The 27,609-nt window shown below is 45.4% G+C and overlaps 3 protein-coding genes across 4 annotated transcripts in view; 1 reads left to right on the forward strand and 2 right to left on the reverse strand.

Annotated features, from left to right (window-relative positions):
- The window catches only part of Rpl35a (ribosomal protein L35A), a 168,803-nt gene extending 163,223 nt beyond the window's left edge, over positions 1-5,580 (forward strand). Inside the window, exon 5 of the mRNA XM_076827213.1 lies at positions 5,570-5,580. The gene's annotated coding sequence lies outside the window, so the exon portion shown is untranslated. The remainder of the gene's footprint in view (positions 1-5,569) is intronic.
- Positions 1-15,298, reverse strand: part of LOC143376626 (uncharacterized) — a 44,777-nt gene extending 29,479 nt beyond the window's left edge. Inside the window, exon 1 of one of the 2 annotated variants that reach the window (XM_076827152.1) lies at positions 14,835-15,298. The gene's annotated coding sequence lies outside the window, so the exon portion shown is untranslated. The remainder of the gene's footprint in view (positions 1-14,834) is intronic. The other variant, XM_076827153.1, reaches the window with a different exon arrangement.
- A 3,746-nt stretch (positions 15,299-19,044) lies between these two features.
- Positions 19,045-26,902, reverse strand: LOC143376321 (MFS-type transporter SLC18B1). Its single transcript, XM_076826487.1, has 8 exons — positions 26,502-26,902; positions 23,827-23,922; positions 22,344-22,634; positions 21,576-21,696; positions 21,134-21,357; positions 20,777-20,952; positions 20,429-20,597; positions 19,045-20,175 (listed from the first exon to the last, which is right to left on the reverse strand). Exons 1-8 carry the CDS (start codon positions 26,610-26,612, stop codon positions 19,870-19,872), a joined length of 1,494 nt encoding a protein of 497 aa, XP_076682602.1. The 5' UTR covers positions 26,613-26,902; the 3' UTR covers positions 19,045-19,869.
- Between the last annotated feature and the right edge of the window lie 707 nt (positions 26,903-27,609).

Consider the following 27,609-nt stretch of genomic DNA (forward strand, 5'->3'; position numbering starts at 1 on the left):
TGCGCTGTATGCGTTTCAGCTCGCGGTCGCCACAGTCGTGGACGCAAGGAGATGTTGGTGGACACTTCCACGTACCCACGCGCGTTCTCCAAGAGTGCAGGGAGATCCTTCGCGAGTGTGGGTTTGCAAGGCCCCCGGGGGCTGTAGTATATACGAGCTACCGGCTCTGCAAGTCGTCTACACTGTCCCACTTTCTAATCAAACCGATCCAGCTTAATCCACTCCTCTGTTTCTGCTTCTGTGTCAGATCTTCGCTTCGAGTGTTGATCCACTCCATTCAGAGTACCTCTCGAATCTTCTTCCCCACCCCCTTGCTCGGGGAGACAATTTTCACGAGTCACTCTCCAATCCAGTTGGCAGCAAACCACTGAATAATAATCTTCCAAACCAAAAGACACCTAATAAACGACAAATTTCAATCTTCAAACCGTAACGATTCTACCACAAAGACCGCAGCCTACCGGGCTGTTAAATCCACAAATAGTGCAAATCATCCAGGGGAAACCGTGCTGCGGAACAGTATCAAGGCGACACGTCTGCAAAACACCTACGAAGCTGGGATTTCCACTAAGAACGGGTAAACCGCGATTAACGCGAGACATCGATCGACGCCAGCACAAATTGATTGTGTTTATCCGATTAAAATCGTTCTAAGGGCAAAAAGCATCGCTGCACTGTACACACAGAGGATTTTTTCCTGACGCACCGTGCTGCAGGATGTGTCTAATTGACGCGGCTAATTGCGCTGCTCCGTGGTATGGATTCTATCTGGACTGCATCGATCGCCACGCGATTGCCTTGGCGAAGGGAAGCAGAAGAAGCTGATGGATTCGTTAAGACGATGACAGTTTTGCATGGAACGGTCGAGCTGCGAAAATGAATGGAAGCTATCTTTGCAATGCCGCTAGCTGGTTGACAGATCTTCGATAGCGGACTGGTTAATTACTCCGTTGGAAAGGGAGTTCCTATACTTCATCCGCGTCGACGTGCTTCGCGGAAATAATCGGCAGTCCAAGTTTTTCGCCAGCCTGGCGCGGGGTAGTCGAACTTTATCGATGTAGACACGTGTCGATTCTGTCGTCTGGTTTCGAGGAGAAAGGAATTCGCGGACTGCGAAAGCCACTCTCCTCGCGCGCAGCTGCTCACGATTTAATTCAAATTACGCCCGACGGTTTATCGACGGTTCGAAAGAGTTAGCGGATTTTATGAACCGTTATGCACGGCTCGTTTCTTCGGTATGTTTGAGTAATAGGAAAATGGGGAATAGCTCGAGGGAGCGACAAGGTGAACGCGAGTGAACAACATTCCGCGACGAACTGGAGCGTGATTTTACCATGGGATGTCCATGCATCATCCATTATCATCAATCCTCGTGCATTCACCGTGTTTCTTTGGAGAAAAAAACCATCGACCACGTCGTTCTGCTGCATCGTCAGGAGGAACGTGGCGATCGGTTCAATTTCAGCCGCGATTGCTATCCTCGTTCGATCTTCCACGCGTCGTTTCATGAATTAGTATCCTTTTCGAGATTCCTACATCACCTCTACTTCCATAGAAACATATTAAGCGGGCATTCTGGTCCGACGGGTAAACAAATCGATTTTTTTTTTGTTTGTAGTTTCTATTGGTATATTATGTGGGTGATACGTGTGCAAAAGGATTCTTTGCAATTCGTAATATTTGCAGAGTTACAGGGTGCAGAATAGACAGGTACACGGCGCGCTCACTGAGCGGGACGGGCGACGCGTAACAGTTTTGTTCCTGCGAGTTATATTTCGGCACAGTTTTCGCGGACTGTTCTTTCTGGGGGGTTGTGCATTTTTGGGCCTTTTAGAACACAAAAATCGACCATTTGGTTACAAAGAGAATAAAATATTTCGATTTTAAACTTTCACTGACCGTCAAAGTTGAAACAACTTGCGAAAATCGAAACTTAATTTTCAAACCGCCGCCATTTGGTTAATTTGCAATATTTTTATATCATTCTGGTATCGACTATAGGCAAAGACATACAAATAGAGAATCTCTTTAGATTTTTTGTTTCGGACCACCAAAACGAGCGTAATCACGGCCGCCGTGACCCCATGTTTTTTTTTTCGCGGTTACTTTAAAGCAGTCAACTGCGTTTGATTTTCATTTTTCTTTATTGACAACATTTGTAAAGATAGTTTAAATAGTAATAAGCATGTAGCAGCAAACTGACTAATAATAATATTTATGGATTCTTTGTAAAAAAAGTCGAAAATAACGCGACGAAATCGTCTCGTCAGACCAGAATATGTACCCCCTTAAGTACCTACTAAGGAACCTAGCCATTTCTCAAATACTAAAGACGGGGAACATAAATCATTGAATAATCAATATAGACTAATAAGTTTGATGTCAGACGTGTAATTAGGTTCTCCAGCTCCCGTCCAGCAGCTCCATCGACCAGTTCCCTTCTCCCCTATCCACCCGATCTCAAACGATCGCGAGAGGAGAAAGAAACTTCACCTCTAGCCCCCCAATATTCGTGAAATTACTCACGTAACAGCGTGAAACCGTTCGTGAAAGTCCAAATGCTCGGCCGTTTTAATTTCAGTTCCTCCTCTTCGACGGTGCAGGACTGCCGAAACCCCTCGGCTACCATATGCTTCTCTACAGAAACCCCTATTCGACGCGATAGATCCCCGTCGATACACTCTTGCGAACCACCAACGGCATCGGCTATGTCCGAGCAGAAAGTGTCGTACAATGGAACGCGATCCAATGGGGCAAATTACGAGTCAATAATTCCTGGACGTCGAGGTTTCTCTTTCGAGCCGTTTAGTCGCGGTTCCGATAAAACTTGAATAATGGCCGGGGTACCACACGCGCGTCCTGCATTCAGGCGAGCGCGGCTGACGGACGTGGAATTTAATTTAATGGCCATAAACGGCCGCGAACGACACCAAGGAGCTCGACCAGGCAAAATGAAAGTACGCCTCGGTGTGGTAGAAGTGACGGAGAGAGGAGAGATAGAACGACCTTGCTGTAGAGGAGCATGAAGGAGACTAGGCGCGACCATAGACGATCGTTTTCGATTTCATTCAGGCGAACTGACCATCTGGAAGGTAACTTGTGCCCCTTGGGTTAGTAACTAGCCACTCCTTAGGGATTATCCCTGTTTCGGGGGTGTTTCTTGTTTGTTGTTTGCGGGGGAGGTTGCTATATGCTTCGCGTCTATTTTACGGGGTTGTAGGAACAGTATCTTACGAAACATTCACGAGTGGGAATATTGTAGGGCAGCCGTGCTTTCAAATATTATTGCAAAGTGAAAAGCTAAGGAGTTAGATAAGATTGAAAGAGGAATCTGTAGTACGCTCTCCTAATTGCATTCTCCTTTTTGCAGCCATTGCACAAACTCCTCGGGCTTAAGCAACTCCTAAAAGACCCAGCAATTATTTAGCATAATTAAACATAGTCTTCGCGTTCAATTACACTTCGTTAACCGTCGCACTGGCTTATTAAGCCTGTTAAAAGTATTATACCCCTGTCCCCAACGTCGCTCGCTCCCTGCTCTATACATCTCTCGGAACTTTCCTCCTTCGTGCTTTCAAGATAGCTTCGTCCTCTTCGCGAACTCATCTGTCCCGCAGCTCTGAAATTTCTTTCCTCGTTCATCCTTGCCGGGAGAAAAAACACATCCCTCTGCCCTTTAATCGGCATCGCAGATGCACGTTCCTCGAAATGTACCGCAACTCCAAACGACGCCCATTCAGTTTTGCATGCGGGGCACGCAATCCACTTTTTGCACCGTATCACCCGTGCTTGCCTGCCGGCCGAATACCGCTGGCAGCCTTGAAATCGTCATTTCACGGTCGAGGTGACGCCAGACGAATCGACGATTCCTAATCGAGAAATTGTCGTTCTTGCGCCCGTTTCCGTCGGCGATGCCGCGCGATGCACCGTTCGTCACCGCTACGTTTATCGTGCCTTCTGCGCTTCCGTGTTCGTTTTAATGCCACCGACGCGGCATTCCTCGCGCGCCGAACACTCTGCGCGAGAGGGAAATACGGAAGTAGGTACATATCGTGGAAATGCCAGTGGACGTTTCGATTATCAACGGAACAGGGAGTAACTGTGCGACGAAGTTTGGATGGTTTGGGTTTCGGTGTTGGGTAGGGTGCCCTCTTTGGTTGCAGGTATTTAGTGTCGGCCTCGCTGCGTGTGGGGCAGTCAGGTAAAGCAATAAGCTGGGAAGCATCTGGATGATTCACTCGTTCTACGAAGAATGTCAGCGACAGAGGTTTTTCAAAGTTTGACTCGAGGAATTTTCCCTCGTTTTTTGTTCCCTTATCAGAGTGACATTGCACTGCGGCTTAAGTGCCTTCGTTTGAAGACTTGGGGCGGAAGTAGAGGTTTTATGAGCGTACTTTATCACGGCATTTCATAGATTCTATCAATCCGTTGATTATGACCTTTGGAACATCTCATTGGTTATTCATGATTTTTATACACTTGTTGTTGCAAGTATCTGGATTCCTGCAGACTAGTGTAGACCGATGGAATCTTAGCGAACACTCTTGTTTCTCAGCCGGGGAGAATAATTTAAGTGATAAATTCGACGGTTTAAGGAAACATGTGCGAAGTGCGGCTTTTTCCGGAGTGCACGCGTAGCGCGAGCAGACGTGACGGTTCTTCCGAGGCTAGCCGGGAGTGGTGAGGCAATGGCGATGACGAAACGAAAGATACCTGCTGGGCCATTCCGAAAATAACTGTGGATTTGGGTATCGCGGTGTCAGGTAGAGCGTTTACGGTCCTTGGGACTGACCTTTCCCTCTGTTGGGCTTCGAGGCGGAATCTGGGTGTTTTAAAAGCGAATGGTACTATTTCAGGCCCTGGCCCAGACTTACAATTAGACGCGAGAACGAAATGTCACCCGAGCACGTCGCCTAGGAATTTTGTAGCCTCTCTTTGGGATTATGACGGACTAGCTTTACTACTCGGCTTCGCCTGAAATTTAGATTCTGATTTTATAATTTTTTTTGGGGGGGGGGGGGGAAATAGTCACATTCATCTGGATTAGCTGGCATAGTGAGCTGGGATACATTTCGTGACCCCAGAGTTTATCGGTCGAATGTTTTTAGGCTACAGACAAACACACAAACACTTTCTGCTTTATATATTAAGGGGTCTCCCTACCTTTAAAAGAATGCGATACTTGTGATTTTTTTTAAAAGAAACCCTCAAATTATATTAATTAAAAACTTTATGCCTATATTTTCACATATTTAAAAAAAAAACACTACCTAAAACTGTAAACGCGTTTTCCTCAAAACCATGTTTTGAGAAATGGTTAGCTTGATATCACAAAAATCAATCAACCGATTTACTTCAAACTTCGCATATATCTTCAGTAGATGTCTCATTCTCGCTGATACTAAAACTAACTCGGGTTTTGCAAAATTAGACCGTTGCCACTTAAAAAACCAGAGAATTTTTCTGCAGAAATCGATGTCTGTTTTAAACGCTGCCATTTTTTTTTAATTAAAAGTATTTCTCCTTTGATCTAGTTCTGGCGATAGCCACACTCATACAGATTACCCAATTGTATAAAATTTTCTATTTCAGACAACTACAACGGCTGATTTTATGCTAACAATGCGCATATGATTTTTGTATGGCGCTCTATTTGAAGCACTATAACTCCAGATATAGCCACTATTTTTGCATACAATTTTTTTCTTCATATTCTCTAAAGATTGACAAATAAATCCACAAAGCTGGAAGTAAATATATTTAATGGTGTTGTTTTAAAAAATTCCCAAAGGTCGCGCATCATTTTTCGTCCGTCAAGATAGGGAGACCGCTTAAGATTAAAAGTATTCGCAGTATCTAGGTAGGGGTTCACCTTATCGAGCATTCATTAACTCCGCGAATAAGAAGCAATAAATCCCTGTAGCACATTTGTTATGGAACTGGGGTAAAAGAATGCAATGTTCCGCAAATATCCGAGAAATCCCAGTAACCATTGAAGGCACAGACGCATTCACATCCAAGGGAAATGGGTCTAAGTATAGTCCACTCGAGAAACACCCTCTACGCGATTTCTCGGAACGATTTACAAAATATCCGCGCCGTGCACGCCCACGTGAAATTCATGCTGAATTACACGCTGGCGGACGGCCTTCAAAATTGTGAAACGGCTTCAAGCGGAAACTGAAAGCGACCCGTGCGCAACCTCGAGTCTCCTTAGAACGGTTTCTAAACTCTGTGTCACTCGCAAGGCTGTCACAACCATCGAGCCATTTCCCATTCGAAGCTATTACATGGGAGTGAAAAGTGGATACAACTTTGTGGGTAACTTGAGATCCTGTTGAGCTAGTGTACGCACACGTCTGTAACGTTATCGTCAATCGAAATCTACTGGCTGCATTATCTTCTTGAAACACAATCTCGTTTCAATTTTCTAAATGTCGCACTTTAAACTTTCAAAGTCTCTCAAACACTTATACTCCGAATTCCTCGCACAACTCCCCATTTTCTCTGAAGACAAGCACGCGAAGCCCACATTACTAAACTCTGTCACGGAAGATATCTGAATTAAATCTTATTAACACTGGTCAAGTTTCGAAGCTCCAACCCCTTCGTAAATCAATTCGAAAAAGCACCCCGATCTCTTTCGCTCCACCTCAGCTCATGACACAGCATGGAACAACAAGAATCCGCTGCTTTCTCCCAGAACCATTAGATCTTTCCTCGATCCCAACAACCTTCCCCCCACAGCGTAAGCGAAGGCTGCAGGGAAATCGACGTCGAAGGTGGTCCTTCCTGTCGGAGCCATCTTTACCCTTTCGAATCAGGCCTGGGGCCTCGCAACGTCTCTCTTTTCTTTCCATCAGCCACACACAAGGGCCCCATTGTCCGATCGCTAGAGAGATTGTCGGCCTGGAGACTGGATTCCCCTGGCCAGTGGAACGAAACTGTAACGCTAGCTGCGGACCGCATGCCGATCGGACATTGGCAGCGGCAAGTGAAAGTGTCGCTGGTCCAGCTGCCTCCAATACGCTCGAAACGCGTATCGATCGCGTGTATGGGCCCGTGGTCGCTTAGAAATCCGCCATCGCGCCGATCCTGGCCATACTCGGCTACCTCAGCCACTATGACAGCCGCGGCTGTTCCTATTCCTGGTTCCCGTTCTCGCCCGTTCCACCCGTTGCTACCTGGTGTCGCGTGACCGCGCGCAACGCTTAGAAAACTGGATCCAGTAAAGAAAACTCAGCTCCTCTCGCGACCCTTGGGGGGTGGTTAAACGTGAAGTTTGACAAAAGAAGGGAAATTATGGGCTCCAGCGTCGAGGAAACTGTTTTGATCGTGATAAGCTGATTTAATGGGTTCGCTTGAGCTGAGCAGGGTTTGCACAGACCAGGAATAATTTATGTGGAAGCTGCTTTGTGGAGTACCTGTGAGGTGTGAGGAAGATGAAGGGTTTGTTTGAAAAAATTTTCAAAGCTTCATCTTCTTTTCCCTTCGCAAGAGTTTTTTTAGTTTTTTAAAGTTAATTTCGGGATCATCGACCGTGGGGAGTTCAGTCCTGACGTTTAAAGGGGTTTAAAATTCTGGGACGAATGGAAAGCGCCAGATGCGTGTGGAAATTCGCAGATTTTGACTCGTTTAATTAGCTTTAGAGAACTCCTGCGAGCTAGTCGTTCTGTCCTTAAAGTGCAGTCGATTCCCTAGAGGCTAGACTTATTCGGAAGCTTCTTAGCATTCTGCGAAGTACGTAAAGATCCCCTCTTAATTGGGCCTCTCCCTCGGCGATTGGCAGATAATTATCGCACGTACGAGGAAATCGTGGAATTCGAGCTGCACTTTCGCGAGCCGACGTGGCTGCAGTCGTGCCCTCCTCGCGATCGTCAGGAATTCCGAATGACTTGTGCGCGGAGAAAGCTTCGATCAACCTTTAAAGGAATCTTAGCCTCATCGTCAAGGACGACTCTGTCTATGTAACCGCGAAACTGATCCCCCCCTCCTTCTGGAAAGGTTAATTTAATTAATGCGTCCGAGCGGCTGGTTTTACTCGATCGAACGTCACGGTGCAGGTTTTTGCGAATTTCGAACCGAAGCCAGCAATGCGGCCTCTGAGCGTTCAGCCAACAGGAACTGATATCGTTAAACGAGTTTCAATTTCGCGTGTTACGTACAGTCGAATCGCCCGGACTCCACTTCGACGGAATTGTCATTCAAACAGCGAAAGTGAGGCCACGGGGGCGGGAAGAGTATCGGTAAGAAGCAAACGACGAATGGAGCAGCAGCTGGACGCATCGGGAAGAAAGTTGGAAATCGGTCCAATGACGTTTCCGTGACATCACCAAGGCCGTTTTCTTCATCCGACCAGCGGAACGATTCATTTAAGCCAGTTAATTTTCTCGCAGCGTTGATTGCTCCGGCGATCAACAGCATTCTCGGCTGATAGCCACACTTCACCAGCTACAGTGAAAGAATAGAGACGAGGAGGCAACCTCAAGCCATCCAGCTATTAATATAATTGATCCAAGAGTCATATCGCCGGTTATGGTCGTCAGCTTTTGATTAATCAAAGGTGATACGTACATATTTCAGCGTTAACTGTTCAGCTTACTTTAATAATGGACCCTGGTTGCTCACTGCCACTCAAGACTACAATCGAAAACTCCAAGATCCTCCGAACTACCATTTTCGATCAATTTTCTATGGATCCCATAATGTTTTTCAAGAATTACTTTGGGTGAATTAGTGATCAATGCTTTTTCTCGAAAGGAATTCAGGAACAGCTCTCGTGTCCCCATTTTTCCGACTCGATCACTGAATATGCTCGCGAAACGGGATGCAAACGCGATCCACGTTTCTCCTCAGAACTGGAAGCGCTTAATAGTCCCATTGGCGGTTAAGTTTCGCGGCTACGTTTCCTTTCATCGCCCGGCGAGGTGCGAAACCGACTTAATCAAGCATTTTATCCTAACGGTAACGCCAAGGACGCTTCCCTCTATTCTTCCCTGCACCGGTACATTAAATCGCGATTATCACACGAACCGGTAGTCTGAACGGGCACCGGCATATTGCGTTCAATGGAAACTGGAACGCGAAAACTGCTGGTGAACCAACAGAGGCGGGAAGGGGTCGACGCCAGTGCAATCAGGGACAGAACATGGCGAATTCTAGCTGTTCTAAGGCAATTGGGGAACAGTGAGCATTCACGGAAAGCTACCACGACTGTGCGAGGAGATATTTCGGGGTTTCATGGCTACAGAAGCTCGAATTACTAATTCTATTTCCTAGAACACTGATCAATCATTTTCCCTTACTTAGAAATGCCACTTGGGTTGCAAGGTTTAAAGATGTATTGGACCTATCTTCAAAATGGTACCAAGTTGATGAAAATTTGTGAGATTCTTCTTTTTAATCTTCTTGATCTGCTCCAAAAATTTTAAACGAATTCACTGAACGGTTGCTGAGTTATAACGATTTTAATTTTCACTGACTTTACACGTACACTTATGGAAAGACAATCTTGACAGATAAAACAGCTGAAAAAATATTGAAGAAATGGTACCAATGTTTTCAATTTTTTTTTACATATAGTATATGGATAGATGAGAATATCTGCTGAGTTTCAATTGTTTTCACTACACCGTTTTAAAGAAATAAATTATAACTTGAGAAAATTCTGAATTCAGGGTATTTTCTTTGCCAGAAGTTTAGCAAATAATGCTTGAAAAAGCATTTGTAAAGTGAAAAATACCTTTCTAGGAGTAAAAATAAGGCTCCAACTGTCGTTCGAGTTCCTTACATCTAGATTTACTATGCGCAAGATGTAGCTTTTCAAGTATCTGAAATTTCATATACTTCTGCCTAATATTGTACGTCCGATACATCGTTGAAAGGACTTTGTCCGTCGCTCACGAACTTTCTCACGCAGGAATATCGTTGACGCACGCGATAATCCAGCAATAAACGGAGTCGCGTAAAGGTGCACATTAAAGAGGCTTAACGTAATTAAACAAGCGTTTCCCTACCTATGGAATTGATCACGAGCCATCCTCGTGACTCGGAGAATTTCTAAGCGAGAGAAAAACCTGTTGCGCCCCGCGGATGGACAGAAGAAATCCTCCTCTTGCTTGATCACTCACTTAACAGCTTTCATTTGAGTTTCTATCAACGGAACCGGTGACTTTCGACCATGGTTCCCTACTTCTCAACGGATATCTCGTGTGCCGTTTAAGGTAATTGCCACCTCTGTTTCCAATTGTTATCGCCGTAGCTGCTTCCACGATTTCGAATCCACTTGCTTCTTGATCCAGCGACGCCGAAAAGAATGAGGAGAGTGACTCGACGTTCGGTTCCCAAGCCCGAACTCGGAGCATCCTCGGATATCAAGAACACTGAACTGCTACAGTGATCAATTAAATTGAACAACCGAATTCCAATTCGAATCGCCACCATTTCCTGTATTCACAGTTGAAGTCTGGTTAGAATATCAGAATCAGGAAGCGGTCAACTCCCTGCCTTCTCGTTCCCCTCGAAACAACCGTGCCCCATAAAACTGCCAAAGTTTCTCGCGCTCGTTATGAAGCTCCTCGTTTGAGAACACGGAGCCTTTCCGAGGAGGACCCTGATGGTGACCCAAATGCATCGTTCTGGCGCGAGACCAACGCTCGCCGAAGAATCCGCGAGGCGAAGTCCTGTTACCTTGGTACCGATATGTTAATTCAAAAGTAATAAGGTATTTAGCGGAGGCCTCCTTCTCCGATCCGGTCTTGGAGAGCTGGTCGAACGATGACTCGGTTATGCGAGCCAGACGAATTTTAAATGGTGAAAGTCCGTGCACCCGATCCTCGGGCCCAGGAACGTTGTCCCCCAACGAAAGAAAAGGTCCGATGGGAGGAGCAGCGGTGTATTCTGCACGTTGGACGACACATCTTCCCTTCGAGTTCACTGTGCTAACGAGGGAACTTTAACGTGGGCCCGGGGGAATTGCCTTTAGGCGTTGCAATTACATGCTGGTCGATAGCTGAGAATGTTTACGCGAGCACGACCTGTCCCAGTGCGAAAAGCACGAGCGCGAGATGTGCAAGGAGCGTGCAAGATTAGATGCATGCATCGTTACGCTGCTGAGCGAAGGTTACTTGAAAATGCAGATACAGGGTGATTCGTTTGCGCACGTGGGAACGTTTAAGTGGGTTAAAGGATTTTAGCGAAGGCTCGCTGGTAGTAGATGGCAAGTATAATCTCGCTGACAGGATGAAATGGTTGAGGACTAGAATCGCAGAGTGCCATTTTATAAGAGTAACGATGCCACTCGACTAGATACGTGTAATTCGGAAAACTGCACTTAAGGAGATGCAGCGAGGCTCGATAATTAAGTAATGGCGAAAATATTATTAGCTCCATCGGTGAATAAAACATTTGCACGCAACGTTTCGTAACAGCAATAACGTTTATCGCGAGCGGGCACGCAACGGTGCTTCGACGCTCGCGCTTTCGACTTACGTACCCGTCCACGTTTAATAAGGGTGGTCTTTTATAATTGATTGTTGTGCGTGCGCGGTTACGTAAACATGCATCGAATTCGACGCAGGCTTTCCCGATGATTTTACATAATCCCGTCGCGGTGATTTCTGGAGATTAAATCGTCGCGTCGTTAAGGCACTTTCCTCTGCCATCCTCGACGAAGTTCCCTCCATAAAACTTCAAGCCAGCAAACACAAGGCTCTCTTTCCCCACTGCGGTCTCAATGGATTAAAAAAAAAGCACCCTTCGAGACCCACTCCATCTCGAATAACACGCGAATGCGACACAAGCACGGCCATACAGCTCGCAAGTCCCAGAATCGTTTGACAAGCGATTCCATTCGAGGGCCCCCTTCGGGCCTCACACCTCGGCCTGCGGTATTGGTCCCCTCGATAAACACAGAGGTGAATAAACGCGTGCTGCAAAAGCTCGAGCCGCCGCGCCGGTGCGCCCGTCGCGCAGCCAGTTATTTTCGCCGTGGTAAATAGTGCTTCGAGACGGACGTGTGTGCACGCGCACAGTGCGGGGTGGCAGTGGGTCGCAGCACATGCGACGCGGTTTGCTGCAGGTGCAGTAGCCCCGCGTGACGTCAGGGCCCATTGTTCGCCGCGTCAGAGGGCTCAGGCCCCGTGGATGTTACCCGCGACGCAGCCACCGCACGCCGCTTTTACGAGCCACTCTTCGCCCGGGGATTTTTCTTTTTCGGTGCCGCGGGGCCGTGTTTCTTCTCGGTGCCCCCGTGTTGTAACGCCGACCGCGACGGCGATACGTAAGAACGGCCCAGTGGCGAATAATGAGAGGGCCCCGCGGTCGTTGCGCACGCGAAATCCAAGGCGACTACAAAGAATTCATCTTTGCACTTTCAGGAAGCTGTTTGCAGGTTGCATTGTGGTCGAAGAAGTCTAGGTTAGATAATTGTAGAGACATCTCTCCTTCCTTCTCAGCTTTTTATGATTAATTTTTGGACCCAGAATGTGATTAGAGATATCCTTCCAACAGCTTAGAGATATCCTTCAGTGTAGAACAGTGGAATTTAGCGCGGTTTCCCTGAGAAGAGAAAGAGGCAAACACGGAGAGCAAAGTCTGTTCCCTCGCGATTTCGACGAAACCCCTTTTCCTCGCGGTGGCACGCGAGCGCAAACACGTCGACGGAATTCCAGACGTTCGTCTGGCAGCTATCAGGGCGGACCGCGGAACTTTTCTTCGCGTTCCACGCTCGCTTACGGTCGTGGCAGGAGAGTTCTCGGAGAAAAATCCGCAAGTGGCGTGTCCCGTGGCTCCTGGACCCGCGAAAGCACCCGGGAACGAGAGTCGGGGCCACGATGCATGCATCTACAGCCGGTTCGACTGCATTTCATGGCTACCCATACGCAAACACCCGATATACACGCTCTGGTTCTCCTCGGTGGGTGTGCGTTTCACCTACACACTTTCCATTTCATATGCAAAACACATGGAGACGATTTGAGCATGCCGCGGAGGCTGGGGCTCCGCGCAGCTAGGGATCGGCGAGACTTTTATTCGAGCATTAGATAACGATGGAGGCCAGCAATGTTTATTTGCGATCGAGAGCGAAGCTTTTCGTTCGATGAAGGGAGTACCTCGAGTGGCTCTTTTAACGAAGAAGTTGGGTAAATTCGTGGATAATGCTTTGAGTAAATATTAGAGGAGCTCGGATAGGTAGCTTTTAAGTGTAACTCAGTAGATAAGCATTGGTGTCATCTGTTATTGATCCGAGAAATAAATCAGAGGCGATCGCGTGATGTGTTGGAGATAAGAATTGGGTTACCACTGGTTAGCATATCGCAGTTCACGATATCTGAAATTCAGCTTACAGATAAAGCATGTCAAAGTTATCAAACTCTTTCCACTTTAACCCCGGCTTCCTGTCTCCCTGAGTTCAATTAAAATTTCGCAGACATCTTAGGAGTAACTTCTCTGTTCAAACTTCCCAATGAATCAACTGAATTTCCCCCACCTTCCCTCGTCAGCATTTCATTCTAAGCAACGTCCTGCTCCAAAACCACGACACACCCACTTTATTTGCAATCCGTTTGAACACGCTAATATCCCCCGTGAATTCCAAACACCAGGAAGAAACCGAGGCACGAAACATATACAGGGGATCATTCCCTCGAAACTGTAATTACTTCAACTGAGATTGGATAATTTGCAGCAGCCTTCGCTCCCTTTTCCGTAAAACCAGTCGACGCGTACACTTCTCGGGGCAATCCCTCTTTGCCCACGAGAGGGCCCAGGATACTTAAGGATACTTAAGATTCCTCCTCGGATACATCTACCCACATACACGCCACTCGTCGGTTGCACGGGGCTAGCACGATTCGATCTGTACAGAGGTGCACGTACGTCCTGTCCTAACCTTCCCTTCTCGGACACGCCTGGAATCACAATTTCAAATGCCCTAACCGATCGCCCGATTCCGCCGACACCGCGAGTGGAAGCCACAGCGGGTTCCTGAACGACGATAACGTTCATTCATGCTTCGGCATCGATTGGCTCCCCGCGAGATCAGCTTCTAATTAGGGGCCAACGTTCTAATGGGCGTGTTTCGTGCCCTGCTAGCCCACAGTGATGAATTAGACGATGCTTCTTAGGCTTGGATGGGAGTCTTGCATCGAGAGAGCAGCATTGATACGGAAAACTGAAATTTACGACGCGTCTGAGAAGGTAACTTCGAAATGAGGGTTTTTTTTGTAACGAGCTGGAGATAATGGTCGATAAGATTAGGCATACACCTCGGGCGTGCTCACTTGGCAACGGCAGAAGTTAAAAAGAAGGCGTGGAGAGATGAGAAATGGGGCCCGTGATGTCTGACACGGGCAGCAAAAGTGTCTGGGAAGGTGAGTTAGTCGAGCGCTTGAATTATGCACTGCTTGTAGGGGAAGACCTAGGTCTAATACGCTTTGCATTTTTATGCGCGACGCGGACCGTCTGAGAACGAAGAACGTGGGTTTATCACTGCATCGTGCATTCGAATCACCGGCCACCGTGTCTGTTAGGCAGGATCCTTTGTTGGTGTGCGTCTGGATCGCACCTGGGGGAAGTTTAACCAAGTCGGTTCCTAAATCCCAGCTCACTTTTGTAGAGGACACGTTGGGATCGTAACAAGATATACTCTAATCCGGACGAGACTGGTTGGTCATTTCGCAAAATTTACTTGCCTGCGTAACGTTTGGATCTGGACGTGCAAACTCGCATAGAGTTTACTGAACTCAAAGATCCCCCCCCTTGAAAATCTCACGGTTCCCACTGCGCCGACGGCCAATGGAGGATGAATAATATCCAGTTGATGGTAAACTCACCCTAACCGGCGTTCCTAGATCCCCATGGCACTTTAGCACACTGGCAAACACAAGAAAACGTACGTTCCTTCTTCCTCGAGGATACTGAACGGTCCTCGGATGTCTCTGGTATCCACGGGAGGAGGGAGGGCACGTGTTCACTCGCGGTTAAGTGGTTTCGAGCAGGCGAGCTTCGTGGGGAAGTAAATGTCGCGACGTGGTGGAAAGAGACGCGGGAAAACGCGGACTGACTGGGACGCTTGGCGACGAGCGCGATCCGAGGCCTTCCCTCGCGATGGAAACGGACTTTGGGCCCCGAGCTGGCCGCCAGCCTCGGCCAAAGGACCCAGCCGGCTCGGCGCATGCGCGCCGCAGCCCCCACCGTCGCCACTTGCCGGGCCAGCTCGGCGGGAGGGGAGTAACCGGCGACCCTCTTACGTGGACCTGCTCCTTTTCCATGGCTGATGATTCCTGTACCCACTGTTCACCTGTGGATTTTCCTGCTCAGGTGGCAGCACCTCACCTGACGTTCGATTCGGCCGGTGTTTATCGCAGTGGCGTAACGACGAATCTTTTTTTGGAAAAGACTGCACTGGTCTTTCAACCTTTTGCTCTGCGACTAGCTTTCCTCCTCGCTGATCAATTATGAACATGGCAGTGGAACAATTTCGAAACCAGTAATCCATGTGAATTTAGGAATCAGGAATCCTTCTATTTTTAGGGACTTTAAGGAAATGGGTGCATTATGTTGATTTAAAGTTATTGTTAGGCGTGGCTAGGATGAATGCTTCGAGTGTAAAAGATCAACACTTCGCAGGTGTAATCTATTCTCACGTATCAGGCATATACGGGGTGTTTATAAGGTCTGCAAAAGTCACACACAGGATGGGAATTACTTCTCTCGTTTAAAAAAGTAGTATCGAATATAAAATCGTAGCTTCAATTATCCCCCAATTCCCAGGTTACAACGTATCCTGTGACGAGCCACAAAGTATCATACTTTTTATGTTCTACGTCATTGTATGACTTCCTAGCGTTTTTGTTATACACATTTCGTAAGAAGTGATCTGAGCATCGGGTTTTCAAATCTTCTTGCAACTAATCCAGGATCCTCAGCGATTTCCTCAACGAACTCGACTATTGGGACGAAGGCATAGGGGATAACTGCTATCCCCTTCTTCGTGAACCTGTTCCTTTTCATTCTGAACACTATTCACCTGTGGATATTCTTGCTTCGATGGCAGCTTCGCCTAATCCTGCCTTCAATCCTGGCGCCGCAGTGGCGTAAGGATCGTTTCCTAGATAGGCTGCTAATGAATTGGGAATTTCCGAAAATAACCTACGAGAAAGTGTCCACAAATGTCTGCAATCTATAAGACATTACGCGCAGCATTCTTGTGTCTCATAATTACTAGAAAATTCACTCTACTTTCAATAATAGCAACAGTGCTCCATCCAACGTCAAAGATTCTGTGCAGTATGTTCGAGCCATTCAATTTTCGTGTGCACGAGCAAAAATGTGAGCCCTTCTGTTAATCAATGTTTCTGTTAACAGAGAGATGTAGATTCATCTTTAATTGCACTGCGAGGAAAGCTACTGGAGCTAAGCGAAGCATGTATCACGAGCCGAATGGTACTAAAAAGAGCGTTAGTGGCATCAACGTGTAGAAACGGCAATTTGCAAGTTGTTAGAATAGTAATTGGCAGCCCCGTTACAGAAAATTGGCCACGTTACACGAAACTTTCGAGCATTTCACTTGCAAATGTCGCCCCGTTGAAATTTATCCACGCTTGCTTCGGCTATTACTCCGTGCTCGCTGCTTCCTCATCTCTGCAGCGGCTGTTCCCCGAATGCTAAATACGCGAGCAGGAAGCCAGGCAAATATCGAAATATTTTGTAACCCGTGTTCTCGATTTTTACTAGCATTACGCAATTTCGTCATGCTCCATTGCCTCTCGTCCATAAGTAGGCACCTCGCAATTACGCGCTAGAGTATGGGCAACATATTCTGCGCGAGGAATTAGCAATACATTTTTCAATTCACAGCCGACCTAACGATCCACCATAATCGAACAATGTGCTCCTACATTTCTTGTAAACTTTCCCTGAAAGCTGTCGTTGCTATAAATTTCCAATACATTTTACGAGCACTTACGCAACCACTTGAACGTTAATGTTAACTGCTACATTTGGGTAACGAAGTAACTCAACGATACGAATAATTTGAAAGCCGAAGCAGAAACCGATGCAAGTGACACTGATGAAGAAGTGCAGGACCCACTTTTGTATTAACTGCTCAAGCAATTATATTTACAATCACCTTTCTAAAGATGTGGATCTTTAGATACAGATCTAAAGGTACTAAAGACACTAATAACCAACTAAACCCTTTTCTATCTTGGATCCCACTAAAAAGATTACCTACTGCGCGTGTCTGTCCGTTCGCTCGCAAAACACAAGCGCAGTCTCGTTATGAACGTTATGAACAGCAGACGCTCAGAGCAATAGAGATTTATAAAGGTGCACGTACGGAGTTACGTATTTAATGATGTAATAAATACATCCGAGGAAACTGTTGCCGCGAAGCAGCAAACAAAGGAAAGGGAAAAAGTCATCGATCTTGATGATTATCTTCGCTGTGCCCTCGACCGTGCGGTTCCTTCCTCAGCTCGGGACGATGATGGTGAACCCGCGTGGAATCCGCGTGGTGCCAGTGTAAAACCCGAGGAAAGGAGAAGAAACGGAGAGGAAAAGGGGTATAACCTGCATCAACGGACACTTGGATGCACATCGTTGACCTCAGCCTGCGTTAATAATTCGCTCCTCTTCCTTTCGTTCCTTCACTTCGCTTTCATGCTCGTCTGTGTTTGAAAAAATAATTACGACCTCCTGAACTGTCCTGTGTTCTTATATCACGCTTTACAGGGTCATCGTCCTTTTCCATTACACCTCGTCCTATTCGCTTCTCCTTAGAATCTGTGCGAAGATATTTTTAAATTAATTCATCATATTATTGCTGATTTAATTATTCGATCAACGCTTGAAGGAACGAGTAGAGAGACTTAGAGAGGATCTTATAATCCTGAGGAGGTCTATTTTTGCTACTTCCTTTTGCCCCAACGCTCATATCTGCTGTATTGTATTCGTTGCGAGGTTTAACTAGGTTCATTCATAAAATCCTGCAATGGGAAAACCACTCATCAGATTTCTCTGCTTATCTCATAATATTCGTTAAGCTGATACCCACGTAAAACCCTGTATCAAAAAATTGAATCGTAGATTAAATAAGGAACAAAATTATTTTTTACTTTTCAGCGCATTTTTTTTTAAAGTCAGTTTTACATTTTTTGTATATTTTTTACTCTTTAGTTATTTAAGTTATGTAACTACATTTATTTAAATAATGATGTGGGTTAATGAAACATTCTTTCATATTTAAATAAGAAATAAGAAATTTCCACTTCTATTATTATGAAAAACAAAGGAAAACCACTGGTTTTATTAATAATTGTGATTCGACAGTTCTGTACTCCCAGTTGCCAGCAACAGAATATCCTACAAATCGTAGAATCACGAAAAATCAGCATATCCTGTTTCCCCCTTGTCCTTCAAATGGGGAAGAACATTGAACGAAGTATAAGTATTCAGCCTGTGTAAACGGAGAAAGGAGGAGGAGGGAACCGAACGAAGTGCAGACAGCGGACGTCGAAAAGCGGTTTTCAATAAGCGGAAAAACGTGTGGTACGGTTCGTTCCGGCTGGAGGTGTCGTTGGAGGTGAATCATCGATACGTGTACCGTGCGAAAGTAGCTGGAAAAGCTATGCATCGGGTCTCGTCTGCATCTGTCGCTGGAAATGCACGTGCAGGCGAAAGAGCCGCCTAAGTGGCGAGCCGACGTGGCTATTGTTCCGAAGAATTCGCGCGCACGTGCGTGGGTGTGTCACGTATGCGCGAACGCCTTGGAATTTAAAGCGAACGCAGAAAACGCGACCCGTCGCCGGCCGAAGGGGGGTCGAGGAATCGCCTGACAGCCGATCGAGAGTGAAAATCGAGCTGACAACGGAAACTGCGTGGGAAATTGCGAGGGGAAATCGAAACTGTTGCTTCTTCTTCTTCGGCAGCTTCTTCTGATTCCGGGAGCATTTCTTCCGACTTCGCCCCCCTTTTTTAGTGAAATATAAGAGAACACTTAGGAAGCGAAACATCGTGCGAACGAATGATCCACAGTGTGTACCGTTTTAATTAATTTAATCGAAGTCATCGGGTCTGTTTTTGATTAATTGTAAGATTTATTTAATTTCTTTTGAAATTGCAAGAAGGCATCAATGTAAAGGATGACATAGGTAGGAATGAGGATCTGGTTTTAAATAAAAATGCTTCTTTTATTACGAACAAGTTGAGCAATAATTACGCTACGATATTCAGTGCAATCGAGAGGACGTCACCGACGGAGTGCGCAGACTGTTACAGCTGAAAGCACACGCGTTTATGTACAATTTGTTGGGCAACCTTTCGCGCGTTTCCTTGGTTCCATTATTAATTGAAAATCGGTAGTCACGAGGTCTCGTCCATTCAAACGTACTTGCTGGAAAGGATCTCGTTTTCGCGTGAGATTCCTCTCTGAATAATTCCACATTCTCGTCCAGCTTACCCTTACCGAAAGTGTCAATCGAAGCAGCGAAGCGCCTGCATCCTGAGAATACTGTTTGAAACGCTTGAAACACCAGTCTCCATTTCGCTTGCGATTAAAAGCGCGATGCACGTGTTGTCGTTCCTCGACGGAAAGCAGAACAGTTGCGAAGTTAGCGAGTGAACGAAGGAAAGGTAAAAGGAGCGGTTGAATGTACGTACGTGGTGATTTAACGCGTATCTAAATGCATTCGTCTCGACGCACTCCGTGGGTGACATCCGTCGCGGCGGAAGGGAGGAGCGGATAAGAATAAGGGACGATCGATTCGCGAGGGAAGTGGATCGCCGTAGGGGACGAAGTGGCGAGCATAAGACACTGGCCGAGATTTCTTCTCCGTGGATTTCGTCGGTGACGACCTGGAGCCATCACGTGGTCATCTCCAGGTACCTCTTAGTCTCGATGGAGCCGTAACTGTGGGAATATCGACCACTGTAGGAGGCTCGGGACCAGGCACCAGCCCTGTTCGAGTAACTGTTGCACGCGATCAGGGAATTCATGCCGCTGGGCCTGTCGATCGGTACACCCTGGCCACGTCCTGCGTGCCGCAGACTGCCGCTCCTCGAGTGACCGCTGTCTGTCAGCGGTATCCTCAGATCCTCCGTGGCACCGATCTCCGTGTAGGGCTTTCGTTTTCCCGTGCAACTGCTGAGGAACATAGCGGCTACCACGCCCTGCGAGCAAACGAACGCTTTACTTTCCGTGGTCTGTTGCTTTGGACTTTTAGCTTCAACTAGCATCGCACTATTATTATTCTAAGGTTTTGCAGTCTTCTATCAATACTCCGTGAGAGTAACAATCTCATTGAGAGTGGACTTGAATTGGTGTGATGGTTTCGTTAAATTTAGAAGGGGTTATTGTTGATGTGTTCGTGTTGATTTGGGAATCATCGTACGGTGTGATTTGTGATTCTAAATAGTGCCTTACCACTAGCAGATGCAGCATTACGATAAACATAGTAGAGTTTCTAAAGCCAATGTTGTCCAGAAGGATTCCAGCCACGCTGGGCCCGATGAAGGCCCCGAGGGCGAAGGTGCTCGTCCATAGTCCGCTGATGAGACCGTAGGTTTCGAGATTGTTCGGGAACCCGTATTGTCTAAGCATTATTTTTAATTTCGTTAGTACCAGATCTAGCAACCCCCAGCTTAGAATAATTTATGTTATACAACTTATGGGGAGGTACGTGTAACAAACAGATATATTCCGGCTGCAATATTCAAATACCCATGAATATATTGGTTGGAATAAATGAACAGTAGTAACAGGTTAACTAACATCGATGTCCTCAAAGCATCCGTGAAGCTAGCAACCAGCTGCGCAGCCATACCCAAGCCATGAACCACGAGGCCGCAAATAGTCACCCAGATGATAGTTGGGCACGGTATAAAAGGTGCTGGACCGACTAAACAGAATCCTACGACGACAAGTAGACATCCTGCCACAGTTGCCACCTAAAAGCCATCGTAATTCAAAGAAATTAATCCTCCAGATCGTTGCAGTCGCGTTGTTCATGTCTGCAACGGCCAGAATGTTATCTCTGATTATTTATATCGTGGGCTGTTTCTTATCGAAACGCTAGTGGCAATCCGGAGGGTACTTAATGAGTAATTCTAGTAAAATTTCGACAATTACTTTCGGATGGGAATGCTTGTCGCAGAGCCAGCCCCAAGCAGGGGCCGTAATGGCGTAAGTGCCGCCGTTAATGACGAACATTAGGCCCAAAATGACGGGACTCAACTGAAATTGCCTTAAATGGGGTTCCAGCGTCGCTTGTAAAAATCCAATGCTCATACTGGTCGCGATTATGGAGGCCATGGCGATTAGTACACCTGGGATCTTTAATGCCTTGGTCACCCCTGAAATCATAGTTTACGATATGAGAATATGGCATTTACTTTAGCAAGCAGAATTCCCCAGTTTCAATTTAAGTAAATAAGTTTCAATAAATAATTGCACTACGATTATAATTGAGATTCTGAGGAAGGGGTGCAGCTGGATGGTGTTTCAAACTTCGTTCTGCCACGATCTTTCTTCGTGAACCCTGCTCTATGGGTAACTTGTATTAAACTTTTACCTCCTGTACTATGTGCTTCCTGACTGTTGTTAGGATGAACTGGTAGAATGAAGATGGTCATGACTGCCGTCGCGAATAGAGCTGAACCCAGGACGACGAATGGGGTTGTGTATCCACCGACCTAGCATTAAAATTATTAGTCCAGCGATGTCTTCAAGCAAAAATGGTGCTCTAACGAATTCTCGCTTATTCTCTACATCGAATCAATTGGAATTCATGAGACCATTTGCTTTAAACATATATTAATCATCTGGTGTCTCAAAAATTCACCGATCCATTCGAAAATTCTTTTTCATCCTCTTCATCTTCTCGATCCTCTAATTACCAAGAACCCAAAGGACGTACGATCAACATCCCCAAAATAAAACAGTCCAACAAAGCAAAATCGACGAAAAATAAATGCAATCACACAGCCGATTGAATTAAAAAACACCCAGCCCTTTGAGTCACCTAAGAAGCTTACTTCGCCATTGTTGGCTGGCTATAATCCGCAGAACCCAGTGGATTATTGAATACAACACACCACTGTTTCAACAATGGGTGCAGTAATAATCCCTGCAAAGATCCTGCGGTATAATGCGAAGGCAGCCATTTCTGCTGCTTGGAAATCCTCATTCTCAAACGGTCCCCGAACTGAGGTCATTAAGTCGAAGTAAAGCGAAAAGGGTCGAGGTGAAATCAGAGGAAGGCACAAAAACCCCGTTACTGTTAATAGAGTTATCAAGGGGGGACTCATCGTGGCAAATATTTTCGAGGTGACGGGCGTACCTGGTAAAGGGCGCCGCCCAAAGTGGGCCCAACGATGAGGCCCAGGCCGAAAAAGGTCTCCAGGCTGGCGAAGGTCGTGGCCACGTTATCTGGAAACTCTTTAGCGATGATGGCGAAGCTAGCTGTAAGGAAAGCTGCGTTGCCCATTGCCTCGACGATCCTTATCACGAACGAGAGCACTATGAAGGGATAATGGCCGTTGACCTTGTCCAGCAGACCGAAGAGGATAGCGCAAGTTCCTGACGTCAGGATGCCGCCGTTGAACAGGAGCTTGGGCCCTATACGATGCAGCTGTACGAAGAAGAAGAACGGGTACGATTAATTGGAACTATTAATTAGATGGTATTAGCGATGGAATATGGGGAGGGTGTTCGTAAGAAGATGTTAACTGATTTGGAGATTCTATATTTATTCGTTTGATGGAAAGAATAGTTGATTTTTATTGTGTTTTGATTGTAATAATGTGAAAGACATATTAAAACAATGAGTTATCGTTTCTCGTATTCGTCGAGTGAAAATAAATTGTTTGGTCTTTCGTGTTTTATTTCGAACGTTACTCATCTTTGGAGACGTTTTGGGTTATGACTAATGACTGAAAAAAAGTTCTGAAGGTGATTGAGTGGAGTGAATTCGACAGGGTCTAATCAGAAATTGTTTGGCTCCAGATTGTTTATCTGGGACCCTTCGAGCGTATTATTTTTTTGCTACTTAAACGATAAAGAAGCGAGGGTACAGATTAAGAGAAAGATCGCTTCACGATTTTTAGACGAGTCGGTTCTCTGATAAGCCTTTTAAGTGTTTAGTGTTCGGTGTTCTAGTTAGACGAGAAGAAATGATGTTATTTGGTATTTCGTCAGTCAGGAAAGAAAAACATTGCTGATAAAAGAAATCGCCTGAAAGGAGGCAAATCTTGGACACTGATGCAAAGCGGGTCAGCCGTTGCTCAGGCTTTCTCTTTACTCTGTTCAGCAGAGTCAGGCATTACGTCGCTGTTTCAATAACACTTTGCTGTTTATTTAGCCTGGTTTAGATTATTATTAGTGGGAATACAATTTTATTCGTATAGAAAGGAATCTTTTGCGAAAACTTGAAAAGTCGGAAGCTCTCCCTTCTCTAATAATATAATTTCCACGACAAAAACAAATCATCTTATTCTTTGGACTTTTCTCTACTAAACGTGTCTTTTCGAAACGCGGAGCTGTTTCAGAACACTTGGAAAGAAATAATAATTAATAGCTGAATGCTTTTAAAAGAAATTCTTTCCAGCATTGCATCATATGAAAATGAATCATCCTCAAAAGTGATAAGATCACAGACAATTTATATACACAGATATATTTATATTTTAAATAATTGAACGCCCAACTTTCCACCCCTGCAGCAGAACCGACCACGCTGGCTTTTCAGAAGATAATTGATTAATTAATAATTGATTACTAGTTTTCTACGAGAGTTTTAGTGAATATTTCATTATGTCACTCACGTATTGCCCATACACGGGACTGATAACGAACACTGCCAGCTCGAAGATCCCAAAAACCAAGCCGTACTCCGTGGGGGATGCGCCCTTCTTCTCCGCCTGTGAACGAAAGGAAACGTAATATTATGAATTACTCGCGTTTACACCGTAGTAACTTTACAGACTGCATTTAACGCTGGTCGAGATAAAATCCTGATAAACTTTGGACGTTTCACGAAGCCAGGAGTACGCAGCGAATAATCACGCGCCCATGGAGAGTTTTGGCAGAGATTTTTCGAAAGAATGAAAATGTTCCAGCTCCTCCAAAATCACTTCTCAACGGTTCGTTCTATCTCTATCAATTGATTGCATCCTGCGACCTCATTTTTATCGAGGGTACTCGGTTACGATAACGAGCTGCAGTGCCTTCCGCAGTGACACGACGCGGGGAAACACACAAAATTGAAATGTAAATCATGAACCTGAGATATTATGAATGAATAGGAAATAGTTGTTGAAGTGAGGTCCAATCACAGCTACTGAATATTATCTAACTAATTAGCAGCGAGAAGCAAGATACATCTGCACAGAATTTGTCGCCGCGGAAATTTCTTCGAGATTGAGAAATCAGTCGAAAACGTGAACCGAATGAAAGGTTGTTTCTTAATTGACATGTTTTCGTTCCGTTTCATCAGATTATAGTTTATTATATGTAATTATACAAGCGGTTACACGCTGTGGCTAGACAAATTATGATACATTGCGACAAGGATGTATCTAATCGTGCTGTCTTGCTGGTACGATAAAAATGATCAAAGTCTATCCGTAAACGCGTGTACGCCGTTTGATTTTTCCCTGGTCAAGGCGTTGTTTCTCTAAAAAGAGACTATTTATGCACATTGTCAAGATTCTACCGACGTCTGTACTTTGTCCTATGAGTATCTATCGTAAAGCAGCAGTAGCTTTTAGCAAAATAAACAAATGAATGCTACGCGCATTCATCACCGTTTTGGGATTGGTAAATAATAATATGTAACGTTGTTATTTGCGTTTTATTTGTGTGCTTCATTTATGTAGAAGCCTGTTGCATTTTGATTATTCAAGCACGGTTGAAAGTGTTGCAATGAACTGAGTTTTAGAGGATGGTTGAAGGGTTCAAAGGGTTGGGAGTTGATGTGAAAGGATTTGTAATGTGAGCTGAAAATATTCTAGGGTCTCCAATTTCTGAAAGGTTGATGTCAGTTTAATGTATTAGGGGGTTGACATTATCTAAACTCGCGTGCACTTAGGGTGCAAAGTGACCACTGAGAAATTGAACTAATTATATTTCATGGGCTACTAAATTTCCTGTGTGTAAAACGAATTCTGAGCTTGAGTGAGACTGTTCCTACTGAATAACGATAAAGATATCGTAATTCTATTTTCATACACTGCCTAAGAATATATCACTTTAATGATCTTCAGCCGCACTTGAATTTTTTTTTTAATATGCTCAAAAGAAAGATGCAGGTTTAAGTGACTAAGAATAATACAGTCATTATTCCACGTGTCCACGCAGAAATATCTACCTAAAGCTCTCTGAATACAATATTTTGTTGCTACGATTTCTCCGCGAGGCAGCACATGTTGTCATACTTCTTAATGGACTACGTATAAATTGATAACATATACTTCAGCATCCATATTTAACCCCTGTTTTACGGACGTTGGTCGATAAGCAATCGTTACGTAGAAAATACTTCTGCAAGCTGTGGAAAGTATTCAATGAACCGTGGTAGCTTTGGTGTTATTGGAAAAGCGTTTATCTGTGCTCAAAACGTCGAGGGAACAAATTCTGCACGGCTTATCGAAGACGCAAGTGGAGGACAGTACGTTTGATGATACGATTCTCTTTGCAACGTTGGTGAACGTTTCGCAGATAAGTGGGATCTTCATTTAACTTCCTCCACTTCGCAAATACATTCTAATGCAATCTTTGCGTTATCAATTATTGATTAACCCGGACTAGTAAGGCACAATGATATCGAGAAAAAGCTGCAAGCTGGCGTAACCGTGTGAAATGCCACTCCTCTATTACAAAATTAACAGTTTTAATGTTTTCATTCAACACTATCTGCATCAAGTTTTTAATCAGTTACACGCGGCTTTTGTTAATCTACATTCGCAGAAATCACTGAAGACATTGATTAGCTCTGACGAAATACGTTTGAAGGAGTTAAATAATGAACTATTGGCTTCTAGTAGGTCTAACCTAGCCCTTGAATCAATTAAGGAAAACTATTGAACTGAATTTATGCTGTACTAGGTCTACGATAAAAGTAATGAATATACCTGAAGGGATGGTGGTTTGTCTTGGTTCTGAGAGACATAAACGTGCATTCATTAGCCAAATTTAAGTTCCAATTTGATCTTGAAAGAATAAATGAGCAAATTTCAACTAAATTTCAAGTCCCAATTCCACCTGCGAATTTACTCTGCCTTTAAACCTACCCTACAAGAAATTTGTACTAAATCTTCCCCATGTATCAATCTAAAACCCCAAACCATTAATTAAAAAACAGGCTAACAAACCCCGCACGTTTTAAAGTCCACGCTTGACCCCGATTTGCCTAAATGAACTCACACTTGATCCAGAAGCTTCCACACATAAAGCAAGTCCTCGTAAGGATGAAAGTATGAGCAGTGGCACGTGCACTCACCTCTTGGGGGTAGAACGGCGCCTGAAGGGAGACGCAAATGGCGTTGGCGAAGTCCGCCAGGCTGATGACTATCAGCGTGAGCCATTGCCTCTTGGTGAACTGAGCCATCATCGCACCCCTATCCGAGCTAGCGGCCACTAGCTTCCTTTCACTACCTTCGTGGCCTCTGTCCTCGAGTTTTCACGTTTAAGAACACCAGCAGCTCCTGCCGCGTTACACCAGGAACACAGACTGTCCTGGACCGTCGACTGGCTTATTTCGTTATCACTGTTATTGTCCACGACGTACGCACCGTAGCGACACCCGTGTCCTTGTGTGCCCTCGAGACGCTTGTGCCGACGTGTGGCTCGGCAGTGTGAGCTTGGGTCCGTCTTCAGGCTGGGCCAAGAGGGTGACGGAAGGAGGAACGATTGCCAAGAGGGAGACAGAGAGGAACCAAGGGATCATAGGTCGAACGATACGTCCAGCCACGGTTCTAATTCATTATCAGGCGACGTTGCGAGACTTCGACGTTTCGCTTCTCGGTTCTCTCAGCTCGAGGCTGGGCCACACGCTCCAAGAAGCCGCGACAGGCTTTTCGACGGCACGGTGGTTTCTAGAACGTGATCATGGAGGCCTGGGAACGCGATGCGGCCGAGCTGCGCACCGAAATCGGGGGTGGAGGAAGGTTAATACGCTCCGTGCCACGACAGAAATTCAGAGTTTTGATAGGACTGTGTAAAGTGGGAAGAAATGTGGGTCGCGATATTTAATTATAGAGAAATAGTAGTTGTACTATATTCCTCAGAATTTCAGCTGCTCTTTGTTTCTATTCGACTTCCACAGTGAATTATTGAGAAGCTTTTCTGTGGATTGGAAGTATTCCAAATGGGATATTGTGGGCCATCGGTAGCCGACGTAACGTGTCACGTGTCATGGGGGAATACTATTTTATGGGCTAAAAACATAGCAAAATTTAGGAATTTTTTTTTAAGAACCTAACATTTCCATTGATCTGAAATTTGGAACATGTTTATATGCATCCTTGAAGAAGTTGCAGTTTTTTTAATATTCATTTTTAATAATAAATATAGGAGTTATGCGTCACGCCGCTACAAATTCGTCGTCC

The sequence above is a fragment of the Andrena cerasifolii genome, chromosome 14 (genome assembly GCF_050908995.1).
Source record: "Andrena cerasifolii isolate SP2316 chromosome 14, iyAndCera1_principal, whole genome shotgun sequence".
NCBI lineage: Eukaryota > Metazoa > Arthropoda > Insecta > Hymenoptera > Andrenidae > Andrena > Andrena cerasifolii.

Coding starts and splice junctions, on each gene's coding strand:
- LOC143376321 (XM_076826487.1), bottom strand. CDS start 26,612: ATGATGGCTCAGTTCACCAAGAGGCAATGGCTCACGCTGATAGTCATC. Junction 21,697..22,343: donor TGGGCGGCGCCCTTTACCAG/GTACGCCCGTCA, acceptor TTTTAATGCTAG/GTCGGTGGATACACAACCCC. Junction 20,176..20,428: donor TAATGCTGCATCTGCTAGTG/GTAAGGCACTAT, acceptor GTTTGCTCGCAG/GGCGTGGTAGCCGCTATGTT.